Source organism: Stegodyphus dumicola, chromosome X1 (genome assembly GCF_044657685.1).
Source record: "Stegodyphus dumicola isolate Sdum_Otavi_A_Nest chromosome X1, ASM4465768v1".
In the NCBI taxonomy this organism is placed as follows: Eukaryota; Metazoa; Arthropoda; class Arachnida; order Araneae; family Eresidae; genus Stegodyphus; species Stegodyphus dumicola.
The window spans coordinates 124,320,215-124,337,353 of NC_140780.1; the positions used below are offsets into that span (position 1 = coordinate 124,320,215).

General features: G+C 31.2%; 1 protein-coding gene across 1 annotated transcript in view; it reads left to right on the plus strand.

Moving 5' to 3' along the window:
• LOC118186738 (uncharacterized) overlaps positions 1-17,139 on the plus strand; it is a 71,450-nt gene that overhangs the window by 38,238 nt on the left and 16,073 nt on the right. The window contains exons 8-10 of the mRNA XM_085808589.1: positions 1,825-1,974; positions 4,522-4,620; positions 6,071-6,184. Of these exons, the coding sequence (XP_085664715.1) occupies positions 1,825-1,974; positions 4,522-4,620; positions 6,071-6,184 (363 nt within the window). The remainder of the gene's footprint in view (positions 1-1,824; positions 1,975-4,521; positions 4,621-6,070; positions 6,185-17,139) is intronic.

Genomic DNA, 17,139 nt, shown 5'->3' on the forward strand with positions numbered 1-17,139 from the left:
CCAGCTATTAAATACATTGATGGTTGCATTTTAGACTTGTTATGTGCCATTATCATTATACTTTACTCAAGTTTTCAAATGTGAAGTATCATTTCAACACTACCTTACATCAGCCATACTGTTTCACTGTCTTGTTCAAGATCATCTGCATGGTACTTACTCGTTGTCATGGATTTGTGCCATCTCTTGAGATAATACTATAGTACACTTTTACCCTAAAATTAAAAATTTTGATGCATTTTAATCATTTTGGCAAATAAATATATTTATCAAAACGTGTGTGTTCATTTCTAAGGCAAATTTCTATAGTCTTTATCTGAACAGTAAAATATATATTTTCCTCTTCTGTTTTAAACCCTGATCTAAATTCAAATAAAAAGCAGCCATTAGAAAAAAAGGCAATATTAGTTCTTTCTCTTTTGAATTAATTTCTTTGCCTGGAGTTTGATGAAACGGTTATGTAGTATCAAAATACTTTTACCCATGAGCTTCATTTTAGATCAGTTTACTACTTTGTATTTTTTCACACAAGTGGTGAGTTTAGAGTAGAAAATCTCAGTGAAATTTTAAAAATAAGACTTTTTAAAAACTTTTGTTATATAACATCATATTTACCCAAGTCTTTTTATTTCTGCACAAATGCAAGTGCTAGGTTTAAGGTGAGTATGTGGCATCATACATGATCAAAAATCTGATGCTAAACATCAAAGTTTAACCTACCGTAAATACATTCAAGAGACTTAAATTAGCATATAATTGGACAAAGTCATTTAACACATGGCTTGTTTTTGTAATATTTTGAATACAGCATGCAGTTTATTGAATATTTCACTGAGAGTGCTGAATGCATAATGCTTTCAGACCATCATAAAATTAAGAAATCCTGAGTTGAACCATTTTACATACCATAATTTTTTTTAAAAAAAATCCTTGTATATGTAAAGATATATGTAAATATTAAAAACAAATTTAATTTCATTCAGAATCTGATGACTCTATATGATTCGTGTTTTTTCTTTTTCAGATTGGCTCTTTCACATTGAATATTTTAGAGCACTTCTTTCCATGCCATGTTTTTTTCTTTATATTAGGAATGTACAAAATTGTGTGACATTAAGTCTGGGCTACACTGAGTGCACCTTAATGCTCTTGAACAGCTCTGCAGCATTTGCAGTATTTGAGTTCAATAGGTAGCCTGCCAGCATGTGCGTTTTACTTTGTCACGCTGTTACTTACACTGTTACTCATTGTTGCTTACATGTGGCTTTAAAGCACCTTCACCACTGAAATATTGCAGGTATTTAACCACTGTATGCTTAACATGAGGTGTCAGATGTGTTACTCTTTCCAAATTTAACACAAAATTCAGTGATATATCTCTGCTGCATTTATTTATTTATTTATTTATTTATTATTATTTTTTTCATGAAAGCATTGTTCATGACAAAATGTAAAAAGTACTTTCTCTAATGTAACCAAATACAGAAGGCTAAAAGCCACAGCCATGGCACATTTAGGTATGTTGTGGTGTGTAACTTTAATAAAGCTCAGTACAAGAAGCCATGCCGAATAGTGTAAAAAAGAAATTAGTACAGTCTTAAAACATTTTAGTTAACTTTGCGCATATGGTCTTGACATACATTGCAAAACAAGAACTGCCTGTCTTTTTTACATTAATATGTATGTATTGTATTTTCTAACTGATTATGAAGAAATATTTGAAGTAGGCATTTGAAATATGTATAGATGTGCATTAACAAAATTGATTTAATGCTTATGCTTTTGAGTTATACTGCATTGCTATTACTTTTATATGCTTTGCAGTTATCAAGTTTGAACATCATTCAGAATGAATGGTTCAAGGTTGCAAACCAGAAGAATTCCGATCCTCATGTTATAGAAGATTATCTAGATGCATTTGAAGAATTCTCAAAATTATTATTGGAGCGTGTTGTGAACCTTTCTGATAGCAATGTAGGTATAAACTGTGTATTATATATTATTATTTATTAATTATTTAGTTTTATGCATTTTTAATTTACATTTGGGTCTGTTTCATTCAATAAAAAGTAATAAAGAGGAATTTCTAATTTAGACCTGAATTGTATGTGATGGAACATTTTTCTGCAGTACTGTAGGTATTCCATTTAATACATCTATATGTTGAACATCATCATGTTCTAAGAAAATCATAGCTTAAAAGAGAAAAGTGCAAATATTAATCTGTGGTATCATTAATTAAGGAATTTGAGTAAGTGAAAAAAATGATTTATTTGTAGGAGAATTCTCTATGCATCTGGGGAAAATGCCTTGTGAAGAAAGCTCTGTATGAAAATTGAAAGGCTGGTTAATGTGAGGCTATGTAGAAGGAAATGTATTAAATCTTTGAAGCTTTTGAATGTAAAACTAATACTTTCAGAAATATGTGTAAAATTTTTCTATTTTACAGAGGTATGCAATTTCTTTAAGGTTATAATTTGGAAAAGTTGGACAAAAACATATAAATGTTTTTAATAAATATAAAAAATTGGCTGAAATATTTTTTTTATTAAGCTCAAATTATACTTTCTAGAAAATTCATTTGTTAAGAGGTATTGACATTAAATGGAAATTTAATTTGATAAACGTTACAAAGTTTTGTATATTTTAAATGTTATCAATATGTCAACTGAAATGGAAGAAACGAAGCTTTCTTCCCTCTCCTTTTCTTTTTTAATCAGGGAAATTTTGTTGCCTATGCTCTATGTTCTGTTGTTTTATTTCCTGTTTTGAATGCTTGGTTTGAAATTAGTTTTAATTGTAAAGTCCTCTCTGAATTTTTATTTTTTTTACTGTTGTAATATATCATAAACCAAAAGTCACTAGTTTCCCCCCCCTCTCACTTGAGATGTCACCACCAGTGGCTGAGTGTTTAGGACCACTCTGTACTGGGAGGTCAACCCAGATTTGGTAACAGTGAAGGGGTTGGCTGTATGGTTGGTTTTCATGATTTTCTCCATGTGCAACATAAAATATAAATATGAGCCAGTTTCCTTCAAAAAGATATTCCTTCCCTTAGGCATGTAGTCCTTATATGTTTTGCCATATTGAAATCAACCTAATGTACTGTATTCAGGATGCAGTTTGTATCAAAATTCATGTCTTGAATTCAAAATGTTTTTTAAACATTAAAAAATTTAGTTCAAAATCCCATTGATAAATGGTGGTGCACTATGTGCAGCATTGCTTTCATTGATAATTCAATTATTGATTGATTGATTGCTTTCATTGCACTTTCACGTGATATTTCACTAAATGAGATTTTTATAAATGCTGTACAGTTGCTTCATTATGCAGTCTTTCATACTATCGTGTTCAGTATGGCTGTCATCACCAAAAATAATCTTATTCTGCAAGCAAGTGGTTAGATCATTCCTTGATGTTTTGAACATGCATATATAGTAGAAGTAATTGTCTTCAAGTAGACAGAAACTTTCAATTTTGTAAGGGATGATAAATTGCTGATTTTCGCCTATGCTCCATATGCTGCCATAAAAAAAGATGTACAAATCAAATCCAGGTACTAATGACGCCAGGCAGTAGAACATGACTAACTTCTTACTCTGCCGTAATAAAGAACTACGTCATAGGAAACTGCTTTATGAGCAGCACCATCTTGCTTAAAATTGATAAACTCTGAGGTTCTGTTCTTGCAAACATGGTACTATGCTTTTGCATGAAATTTTCAGGTAGCATTCTTTTTTTATGAAGTGGTTTTCAGCTACTTTTGGTAACAGGCTGTTTTAAAAAAATGAGCCAATAATGACGGATGCTATTTGCATTATAGTTAGTTAACTTATGTGCATAACATAGCACAGTTCATGAAAGACTGTCTTTTGCCCATATTCCAAAGGTATTAATAACCCCAGTTTGGGTGAAATGGTACATAAGAGTTGTAGCACTGTTACAGTCATTGGGTGTGGGTAATTCTCCCCCCTTTTTTTGTTCTCAGAAATCTGTTGTAAAACAAATGTAAATATATTGAAGCAGCTGATATGCTGAAGTGGAAGAATTTCGCCAGCAGTGCTTTATTAACAAATGAACTTGCATATAATTGATCAATAAAGTACATAAACATAAACTGGGATAGAAAGTTGGTCTGGTGCAGGTGGTTTCTTTTAAAGGCAGTGTCATTCGCGTATAATTATTTTTTGTGCTACGGTAAAATAAAATTCTCAACTGCACCCTGCCAAAAAAAAGTCCAAAATCATGACATGTATTTTGGTACAAACCACATCTTTATATGACAAATTGATAATTTTGTATACAATTTTAAACAGCCTAGTACCTTTTATTACACCCTATAGATTGTTTAGCATAGAAGATTTCTGCATAATTACATTTTAAGTTAACCTAGAATGAACTAAAGGCAATTAAGTGAATATAATATTAAGTTCCTATACAGGATATACTTAAAACATTATTTGTGTTTATTTATTCCAATAGTGTATGTGTGATATTTTGATGAATTTTAAATTTTAGGGAAATACTGCACTTCATTATGCTGTTTCATATGGGAATTTTGATGTTGTGAGCATTTTAATTGATTCTAAAGTCTGTGATGTTAACAAAAAAAATAAGGTATTCAATTTTTTTACTGGGAATATTTTTACTAAAGTCTATTTTTGTTTATTAGAAACTATTTAAACATGTAAGGTTTTAATTTTAAACATGTAAATGCATTTTAAGTGTTTTACTTAAATGCTGTTTCTTACATATTCCATGTACAGTACAAAGTCCATAATCCGGACTCGTCAGGACTTCGGCGATTCTGAATTAGGGGTTTGCAGAAATTATACAATTAAAAATATGAAATCATAATTTATGAAATAAAGAACAATTATGATCTAAAGGGTATCAAAATTTACAAAAAAAAAAAGCTTAATATTTATTTGTTTACTTTATTAAACATTTCTTTCAATGTAAATTGTTTAAGATGCTTCCACAAAAAATTCAAAAAGTTCCTTTTTCTTGTGTCATATATAGTTGGACTTTCCAATGCCATACTTCTTACATAATTTTGAGACGGATAGGCCTTTATCCATTTTTTGCAGCAATTCCACTTTTTGTTTAACCACTTGCGCTACGACTAAACTTCACGGTTGTAGTGCCGTGCGCTACAATATAAGAAGCGGTAAAGTGTCTCATTTACGCTGCTAAGCGTCTGCGAGTGCATTCCAGAGCTGTAACTCGAGAAATAAACAATCTCGTTGTTAGGTGACGTTTGCACCATGTTATTTTAATTCTTGCGATAAATGCTCATCGACGAGGTGTTCACGTAGCTCGCAGTTTGAGATAAAAGCCTCTCGACCTGCATGTCACGTCTTTTTAGCGTAAGTGGTTAATGGACATCGAAACATGCTTTCGCTTTGTATATCCTTTGGCAGTTCCAAAATTGGAAATTCTTTTTGACGTAATCGAAAGTTCAAGCTTAATTTTTATAAAATTGTTCTAACAGTCTGAAAAAAATAATAAGCCAGATCCAATTAGAAGACTAAAGAACAGCGCAATCTGCAACATTAACTGAAATGCCTTAGATAATGTTAGCCTAACTTATACCGTCCGTTATACATTAAACGTGCATGCGTAAACGCATTATGCGCATGCGTAAATGCATTGTGCACATAGAGCTTTTAGCTTTGAGATCAGGATTATAGATCATTCCGGATTATGGACATCCGGATTACAGACTTTGTACTATATTAGCTTTTACTTATTAAGTTTGAAATTAATTGATATAGCAGTAAATTTTTTAACATTCCATGTATTAGCTTTTACTTCGTAAGTTTAGAGATTAATTGATATAGCAGTAAATTTTTTAGTGTTATGGATCTTAAATCTTTAATTTTAAACTATCAAATACTTTTATCTTCTACAAAATGTTGAATAATTTTGCAGGGAACTTGGTAAAATTTCTTCACCTATTAATTACATTCTTCATATTTTTACTAAAATTTGGAAGTAAGGAAAATTTTCATTTAAAGAAACTGTTTTATTCTGTTATTATGAGTGCATATTTATCTTTATTTAGGCTGGTTATACAAGCATAATGTTGGTTGCTTTAGCAGATATGAGAAATGATGCTCACCATTATGTTGTGCAGAGACTTTTCAGCATTGGAGATATCAATATAAAGGCCACTCAGGTTAGTTTTCTTCTAGTATTGGCATAGCTTTTTGGATATTTTTTTTTAAAGTTTTTTTACTTCTAAACATCTGGAAGTCAGTAATGTAGATTGCTTGTGAGTACTTGAAAACATATTATAGAAAGAAAACATTAGAAAACATATTATAAATGATGATAGCTTCACTTCCAGTTAAAACATCCAAGAATTAAATAAACTGTGTCGGTGCATTTCACAGGAGAAAAAGTATAACTACATAAAACAAGGTAGAATTTAATTATACAAAATGGGTTATGCTCCATTTTACTAATATCATTGTATAATTATTTTTAATTGCAGTATGGTTATTGGGAAACAGCAATTCAGTTCTGAGGCAGGTAACCTTAGTGGATGTTTAACATTGTTAAAGTGGGACATTTTAGTTAAAAGCATCTGCATTTTAATTAGACTACATGCCAAGGATTCTCAACCTTTTTTACACCATGCACCCTTTCACCACTGCTGGAAGTTCATTCCCTTCCAATTTCAAAATTGAAATCTGTGTATATATTTTTATGAGGTTTAGCTGTATAATTATTTTTATTGCATTATGGTTATCTTGGTAAAACAATTCAGTTTTGAGGCAGGTAACCTTAGTGGATGTTTGACATTGTAAAAATTAGGGCACTTTGGTTAAAAACATTTGCATTTTCATTCAACTATAAACCAAACGTTTTCAACCTTTTTGTGCCATCCACCCTTTTCATCACTGCTGGAACCCCCCCCCCAACTCCAAGTTCCAAAACTTATAAAATACATATATATATATATATATATTTATTTTAAGATTATTTTTAATGTCTTTTATTAATTAAACAAAAAATGGATAAGTACCAAAATTTAGATAGAAGTCGCTTTTTTATTTTCATAAACAAACTAACTACTGAACAGCAAGTTGACTATATCCCCCTTGAGACTATGAAATCCCATCTGGGAAGAATTCCCCACACCTGTTATAAGCTTTTATTGTTGAATTACAGCAGTAAAGGAAATGACAGTTACAAACAACATTGCCATTATGAGTAGAAGTTATGAGAAGTAGTTCATTCTTCACATAATCATATAAGTTTACAAATGTTATACAGAATACTTAATCACAATCTAGCCTATTTTAGGGTATTTTCTTCAACTCTTCTTCCTAAGCTACATTGTAAGCCAGTAGGATTTTACAACATTTTGACATGTAATCCTGCCATTAGTTACCACTATTGCTATCAGCCACTCACATTTATTACTGATTTCTGCAGTTGCAGACTTTTAAGATGCCATTCTATTACAAAATGATAATGTATTTCGATGTGTTTTGATCATTTGTAGAATTCTAGGATTTTGGCAAGTTTCCCGCTTGCGTTATCAATGGAAGTTTTATATATGCAGTTTCCAGCAATGCCATTTACATCTCACTGTAACCAAATTATTCCTTTGGTACCTTAACCCTTTGACGTGCATGATATTATTTTTATATTTTTTTAACAAAAAACTCTAGAAATTGAATATTATGATCATAGAGACAAAGAATGTATGAATTAAAAAAAATTACTCTTGCCCATTGTTCTGTGTGTGGTGGTCGCACAATGAAACCACCGCACGTCTAGGACTTTGAAACTTACTGAGGTAGTGGGGGGGGGAAATTACCTTTCTCCGTGTGCGTTTTCAATAAATGACGAAATTTACGAATTTTAAAAAAAAAGTGTATGTAAGAATTGCACTATATATAATTTTTTACATAGTAAATAGTCAGAAAAAATTAAAAAAATAAACATTTATGTAATTTTTTTTGTTGCAGTGAAAATATAAGTACCTACATAATGACGTTTGGCTAAATGGATAAAAAAAACTCAGTAAAATAAGGATAAAAAAACAGACTCGGTGTATTTTTTTTTTTTTTTTTTTTGAATTTCAAAGAACAATTTTTTTTGACAGTGTAGAGAAGTGGTCGCGCCCTGAAACCACAAAGCAAATGCCATACATATAGAGGGGTGTTTTATATATGCAGTTTAATTATTCCTTTTTTTCATTGTTTATGATAGAAATCATGATGTGCGATGAATAACTTTTGAAAGTTAAAGTTTTTTATACTAATAAATGGAAGTTATTTTGTCTCATTGAAAACGAATTTTAAAAGACATCCGATTTGAAGTACTAAGACCTAAAACATGTATGATTCTGCACTCATTTTTGTGTTATTTAAAGGTAAAAGGTCAGTAATCAATCAATTTTGACTCAAAAATTTTGGAAAGAAGAGGAGAAAAAAAATTCGAAAATTGGTGGTTTCAGGGCACGACCACCGCGCGTCAAAGGGTTAAATAGCAGTAACTGCTTTCGTTCTGGAAATTGCTAGTGATCTTTAAAGAGCGTAAGAGAAAGTTTCATCTGCGAGGCTGCAGTAATACCATTAGTTGAATATTGGTTTTTTAAATCTCTGGCAAAGTAAGCATCAGTGAATGCCTTAAAATTCAGGTCAGTGATCCTCAGACCATGTATAATAGAAGATACTTGAATTGCTTTTGTCCATTCAGGTTCTGTGAGATATTTCAGTTATTTTGTAGGACATGTATCTGAAGAAAAGATATTTAGACGTATTAGTCATTAAATATATTAAGCAACCAACTGCTTCACAATAAGAAATTTCATTTTAAAGTAAATTGTCATTACTACCTTAACTCAAATGACATTGTTTTGCAGCAAAATTGGCTTGCCTTTATCCTTTTCAGGTTTACAAAGTCTTGGTCTCATTTTCATCTAGAGCAAATATCTAATCTCCATAGTGAGAAGCCACATTCCTTTTTCATCTAATGCAGTAGCTTCTGCATATATAACAACATTCAGAGAATTTTTCTCATCAAGAGCACAAAAGTCATCACAAGTACAAAATCATTTGCTGCTTTGAGATATCTAGACACACTTCCTCTTGATGTGAGGATTTATTTAGTGATGTAGTTTATAGCTTCAGTCATTTACTGCAGTAACATTAGCCATTGTGCAGATATATTCAGATTTAAAATAAACTTTATGAAATTTAATTACTTTATGCAATGATGAAATACATTTCTGATATAAATCTTTATTATTCATGTAACATATGACCACCAATACTTTTTTATGTGAAATTTGTGAGGGAATTGCTTTAGCATACCAAGTTCCGTAAAAGTGGTTTAAAGAAGGCAATGATTGACAAATCCAAAGCTCAAAAGCACTCTCACTTTGACTTGGTATAGAATGAGTACAATTTAAAATGTATATTGTTCTTTCACATGCATTGATCCACAGTGATTTGGTAACTTACTAACAGTAGGCATTAAATAAGCAGGTATAGTATCGTTTGTTTTCATTCTGAATAACATTTTTGTTCTGCTGTTAGTTAAGCATGAAGTTATTTCTTAATTGGTAAGGATTTTCTTGATTTCAGCACAACTGATTTTGTGACCATGATCACAGTGAAAACGTTTCACTTATCAGCCTACTGTAGATGCTTTATTCAACAGCATATCTGGGGAAGAACTTAATCATGCTTTCATTTTAGAGAAATATTTGATGGTATTTTGAATATTTATGTTTGAAGCAACTAGTAAAGGGCACCAGGAAATGAGTTTACACATGTGGGATCATTTTCATCTGTATGGATCATTTCATCCATTACTTGTGATTTATACTGGCATAACCTAAGTGGCTCAGTCACCCAAAAAGTCACTGCTTATTGTTTGGTTTACTTTGATACTTCTGCCATACATAATTGTTTTAAATGCCTTTCATTTTGTTGGTCTAGGCATTTGTGCCATTATTGCATTGTTTCAAGTGCTGAAGCTCTACCAACTAGATATCTTGGTGTAGCAACACACATTTATATTAGCTACATCCCATCCAATAATTAGCTATATCTACAAGTTTTCTATCTTGTATAAATTTAATATTTTGGTCATCCCTTGTTACTTAAAAGTTATATTCAACTCAACGCACACAAAATGAATTATGCCTGATATCAGGAATATACCAAGCATTTTGTAAATAAGCTGGATAGTTTTTTCATACACATGTGCACACACACACACACACACACACACACACACATACATACATCTCAATAAAGATTCCGCTTATACCAAATTATTTTTGTGCTCATATAAGCCAATGTAATATCTGCAAGAGTATCAAAGTAGTTGAATTATGAAAAAATATTGCTTGTTTGTTATCTTTCTGTTAAGCACCAGAGGCACATACCCAGGAATCTGCCTACAAGATTCTATTAATTGCAATAATCACCGAACATTTATGAATTTTTGAAGAAGAAAAGTATTCATTGTTTGGTCATTCAATCATTATAAGACATTCTTTGCAGAAATGACCAACTCTCACATTTTTAAAAGTCCCCTCTCCCCCATTTAGTTTAAAGAACTATGAGTCAAAGGTGTTGCTATAGCATTATCAGATCGCCTTGCAACTATTTTTCCAGCATTTCCATCTGAAGATTTTGGAAATATATGATCTGTTAGTTATAGAATTCAGCTTATATTTTAGAGAAGTTGCTAGCACCTTCAAATTTATTTATTTGAGCTTTAGAATCAGCCATTTTCAAATATGTAGAATTATGAATAAGTGCTGAATTATAATCTCTGTTGTTAATACAGTATTAAAAATTATCTATAAAATGCAGTGGGCCCATAACCTGTCAAAGCCATTTATTATTTAATAATTACAAAACCAATAGAATAAACATTTACAAGAATTATTACCATTACAAGTAGAAGTTGTAATGTAAATATGCTGTCATACCAGTTTACAAAAGTTATGTTAGCATGCTGAATTTAAGTGTAGCTTATTTTTTTACTTTTAACATTAAAGCAACTGAAGAATGATCAAGATTTATAGTTCTCATGGATCATTGATTGATGCATGTATATTGGTTATTTTTTATAATGAGTTATTTTTGTCTTCATTCTTGCATGAAAATGTTTTCTAGCAGATATGGAAGATTCTAGAAGGGTAGTCCAAAATTATCTTATTCTGATTATAATTATTTCAGTTGTGAATTTCATTGGATTGTTTCCTGTTTGATTGGTGTTACAATGTAACTTAGAGTGTAGGGATTTATTATTCTTATATCATTCTTGTTGAATAATCTTAAGAAGGCATATAATTTTAGAAATAGACTATATTCAGTGCAGGAGTCTTCGGTATATGAATGAATTTTTGCTTAATAAATCTTCACTAATATATGCAGAAGAGGATTTGATCAAAGTATAAGAAAGCTTTGCCTAACAAAATCCTTCCTTGGTAATAAAAACAAGTAGGAAAGGAAAATCATTTTACTACTGAGTCTCTCCATGTCCAAAAAGAACACTTGTGCAATGCTGCTCTTTGTGCCATGATCATCGAAGAAGTGGGTATTTTTAGTAATTATACCATAATGGTTTAGTATTAGTACCTGAATTTACCTGGAATTCGCGTTCAGTATGATGGTACCATAAAGCTTCAGTATCAGATTTTCGAAAAAAGACATTAAAATCCAAACTTAAACACTTTTTTCCTTTCTCTTATTTCATATTTTTAAAACCTAGAATCGAAATAATTACATACAATTTTTATTTACTTTAGGAGGGTTTAGAGGTTTCCTTAGAAATGAATGTATATGCCATGTGCTCCATTCACCTCTGTGTTAAATCAGGCCCTGCTTCCTGTATTTGACTGTCTGGCTGCATGGGTGTTTTCATGTTTTTTCTCATATAAGAAACAGTTTTTCTTTGAAAATCTTATTTTGAACATATATCTTCTGAGACAGACATTCATTATGTATTTTGCCATTATTGAATGCACATCTGCTTCTGAAACTGTATGTATTCTATGAGTTATTCTAATATCATAAGTAATTATATAGTTACCTCTGTATGTTTAAGTAAAATTAGTGTTTAATTGAGAAACAGCTGGTGCAGACAGAAATTTCTTAGAATGATCATGGGCAATGCATGCTGATATGAGTTGTTATATTACTATGGCTTAAAATCACATCTTCTAGCTGGAGATTTATCATATGTCAAAACTCTTACTGTCAGAAGTATTCTTTCAAATATCTCATGGATTTATTTCCAATAATTTATAAAATTAGCATTAATTGACCTAATCTCAAAACTGTCTAGATTAAAAAAAAAATAAAAAATAAAAAAATAAAATAAAAAAGAAATTTGGGGGGGGGCTTGTTTGTTAACTGCTTCCCTTACAAATTTTTTTGCAAAAAATTGCAAAAAATCCTCACAGTTTTTTATTTTATTATTAAATACAACAAAACGAAACAATTCAAAATATGTGAGTTTTAAGTTGAATTTTAATTTTTTGAAGGTGTAAAAGCATTTATTTTTAATATTAGTTTACTATCCCGAGTTATCTCGGGCAAATGAAAAAAAGTTAAATATTAATCTTTGATAGTTTTTGAAACAAGGAACAATACAGAGTGATGCCTGACGTTCTACACTGGTATCTGGTCTCTTTCCTTACTGGCTTACCGCTGGAATCTCTTTCACGGGAGCACAGAGTACACTGTCTCGTTGGATTTGATTTTTTTTTAAAAATTGTTTTCCCAACCTTTTCATAATTACTATCTGAAAAATCATCGTTTTCGCTATCTTCCATCATCGCCATTATTTTATTTTTTTCCAACGCATGCATCCTTCTTTATACATTACTAATCCACAAGCCAACGTATACTATACAATAGGGAAACACACAACCAGTCCCTCCAAAACAACCGCGCAATCAACAAAATTTGGCAAACTGCCAGTCAAAGCTAAATATTTCCTTTCATTTCTTCAAGACCGAGTAAAACCGTGATAAAAGAAATCGTACTAACAAATTGTGCATCGCCCGAGTTTTCTCGGGATAATAATTAACTGCGATATATACGAACCCGAGATAACTCGGGATAATCAGGCAAGCAGTTAAGTAATCAGATAATTAATGCAGACAAAGTGCCATTTTTGCCTTAGCTTTTAGCGATGTATTTTCTAAGACATTTTAAAGCTGCATTATTGTTTAGTGTTTTCAGTAGAGTTATTTATTTTGTTCCATCAAAATTCAGGCTAGTGTTTGTTATGTCAAGAAGTGCTAATATGTCTACTGGAATTTTGCATATTAATTCTTTGGCAACTCTTTTTAGGATATTAGTCAATTACCTTTTGAGAGAGAGAAGCGGAAATAAACTGGAGATATAAAAGAGGAAAACTTAAAATTCTCTAATATTTCTTATTATTTAAAAATAATTTTGCTGCTTAATCAGACTTAAACACTAAACCATTTAACTTTAAATTAGGTGTTTGGAAGTCAGTAGATATTTTCTAAGCATATATTTTATTAATTTGGTGGTTTTAAAAGGTATTTAAGTAGTTTTTGATTTTATTTTAAACACACCATTATATCGTATGGATGAATTTCTTTGTAAAGATAATAAAAGATAGGTTAGTGCACTTTTGACAAATAATGCTAGTTCAAAATTACAAATTTATCTCTAGTTCAACTTTCAAATACTGTTTTTAATCTGCTGATAAAGTTTGCATTTTGGTCCTCAAAGATAATATTCATTATGTGTATTTCAGAAGGCATTATCATTTCCTTTATTAGTGTGACTTATCACTTAAAAAAGACTAGCTTTAAAATTTCACTCTAAGTAACATTAGAGTGAATAAGTTAAGTAATAAATTACTTTCAGAAAAGAGAAAATTGATATTCATCCATTGCTGTGCATTCTTGGAAATTGTAATCATTATTTAAAATTTTCTTGTTTAAGTATAATTCAGAACTCTTTTTAACTAGTGAGTATAGGTTTCCCTCATGCGTTTTCTATTACAAAAAATATGTAATTTTTTTTCCCGTCTTTTCTTTTGTTGCTTATATTCAAAGATTCAACTTACTTTCACCCCCCTCTCAGTAGTGGCATTGGTTATATATTTTCCTTTCATTAGAGAGCAATTGTTTTAGCATTTTTCAAAATCTCCTTTTTCATTATTGTATAATGTCATATCAATAATCAATATCAATCATTGTATATCTTTCAACTTAATCTTTTTTCTAACTTCTTGTGTTTGTCTTTCCACCTATTGGGGAGGGAAGACTAATCAGTATGTATACTTATTTCATTGATTAGACCATAAACTTGCTAATTTATTTACTTTCTTACATCTAATTGCTGTTATTCTAAATATTTTTGTGCTTTCTCCTCCTTCCATAAAGTAAATTGTTTATATATTTCTGATGGTGCAAAACTAAATATGGCTTCAGTTGTTCAACAATATATGTTTTAGCTGTAAATAAGAAGTTAGAAACCTTTAGTGTATACAAACTATCTCTTTTTCCCTTCTGTAACATTATTAGCTGAATTTTTTTTTCATATATTCACTATTCATAGACCAATTTTTAAATGCAACATTGAAAACTGTAATGATGCTGATGACAGCTATTATGAATTCTATTATATGTTAAAGTAATCAGTTGATACTGTAAATGTTTGTAAGTCAGAACTGTTAAATTTCATTTTCATGAATGGATATAATTGTACATTGGATGTGTTGTTATTGAGAAGTAATGATATGAAGAATAAGCAAGCAAAATTAGCTTAACTTTCATGCAACCAGCAACACTGCCGAGTCTCCGAAATGAAGCTTATTATGAGGGATATATCCATTAATAATTGGATGCGTATTTAAACACAAGTCACATTTATTCAGCTGTAACTAAAATAATATAAAACAGTAGATACATTAACGTGTCATACAGGCACACATGAAGGCTTAATAATAAGGAACAAAAGGATTATGGGATATAATAATTGGGCGTGATTGGCGTGCATGCACGTTGGCATTTCTAAGGGTTACCAGAAGTGATTTAGAAACAAATTTTTTTTTTCTTTTCAAATGCCTCATAAATTTACAACAATCTCTCCTTTAATCATGTATTTGGGAAATGTTGGAAATCAGATTTAGCTCACTTCTTAATTTAAAAATTTTGGTTTGGGCAATCAGAGTCAATTTTCAGGTAAAGGTCCTTTGTAAAGTTCAGGTATTGGATTACTCTTATAACTGCTTTCCAGTCCTTTTCATTTGAAGATTCATTTTTCCTGCTTAGTGGATTGTAATATCCAGTCTGGTTGCAGTGGCTATGTACAGTAAGGCTCCAATGGCTTGCCTATATTTGTCCAGTGGTGGAGAGACATCTTCATCCTTTGGATAAGAAGTATCCATTGGTGTGTAAGATGGTTTGTGGACATCTGGACAAAATATCTTCTTCAATTTTTCTATTTTTGATTTTTGGCTCAAAAGGAACTTGTTTTCATCTCTTTTGATGTTGATTTCTAAGTAGTTTCTGATTTCTCCTGAATCTTTTGCTTCGAAGAATTCGTTGAGAGGTTTGATTAGCCTTTTGATTTTTTCTTTGCTTTTGCGTGCTATAAGAATATCGTCAACGTAGACAATAATCATTATGTCTTTTTCATCTTTCTTTAGAAACAAGTATGGGTCTGCCGTACTCTGCAAAAAGTTGCTGTTCTTTCATACTTCTTCGTCTCTTTTATTCCATGCTATAGCAGCTTTTTTCAGTTTGCAAACCTTTTCTTCTTGTCCTGGTTGAACTTTGCCTTCCGACTGTTCCATGTATATTACTTCTTCTAAATTTCCATTTAGAAATGCTGTAATGACATCTACATGCCTCATGTGCATTTTACCATATGCTGCAATAGCAAGAAAGGTACTGGTTGAACTACTGGTGCAAAGGTATGATCGTAGTCAGTTCTGCATTTTGGACTATAACCTTTTGTGACTAGTCGCACCTTGTAACAAATGACTGTTCCATCTTCGTTTTCTTTCAGATTATAAATCCATCAACAGCAAATAGGTTTCTTTCCTACAGGAAGTCAACTAATCCCCAAGTTTTATTTCGGGATAATGCATTGATTTCGTCATCAACTGCGAGTAACCACTTTTCCTTTTCTTCAGAATTGATTTCTTCATCAACTGTGAGTAACCACTTTTCCTTTTCTTCGGAATTCAATTTATGTAAGTCTTGAAAATTCACAGGTATGGTTTTGATTGTGTTTGTTAAGAATCCTAAACGTTCTGGAGGTGTTCACCTTTCGTTGTCCTTTCCGATTGTCTTGGCTCTTCTTCGGATACAATTTTGTGTTTTTCTTCAGTTTGTTCATTTTTCAATGTCTTCAGTGGTTTTTCTTATGTACATATGCATAGGCTGTGCAACCAAATTTTTTCATATGAGCTAGATTATTATTCTGCTCTATAATTCATAGGGAGTCTCATCACAAGCTCTGTTTGGAAGGCAGTTCTGGATGTAATTTGCTTTGTTGACAGCTTCACCCCAGAATTTGTTTGAAAGTCAGCCTTGAGACAGCAGGCACATGGTCATCTCAGTAAGGCTTAGGTGAAAAAGGAACAGTTAATTGGTGTTTGATGCCGTTATCCGATAGAAATTCCTCCATTTTCTTGCTGGTATATTCACCTCCCTTATCGGTTCGAAGATTGCATGGTTTTCCAAACAAGGATTTACAAAAGCTTAATAATAATGAGGAACAAAAGGATTATGGGATATAATAATTGGGCATGGTTGGCACTCACGCACCTGTCATTTCTAGGATTACCTGAAGTAAGATGGAAAAAACATTTTTTTTCCCTTCTCAAATGCCTGATTAATTTACAGCATGATATCTATCTCACAATAAAATAAATTTTAGTAGATAGTATTTGTATGATATTTAATATGTTGTACCAGTCCTGTGTAAGTAGTTCTCTTTTGTTGATGTTAACTTCTTTTAGATAGGTGCAGCACAGGAATTTGAAATATATACAAAATCCAGTATAATGACTTTGGCTGTCCTGGATTTTGAAATTTTCCAGATTTTATATCATCAGTTTAAAGCTAGTAAGATGACATATAGAAATTATAAAATT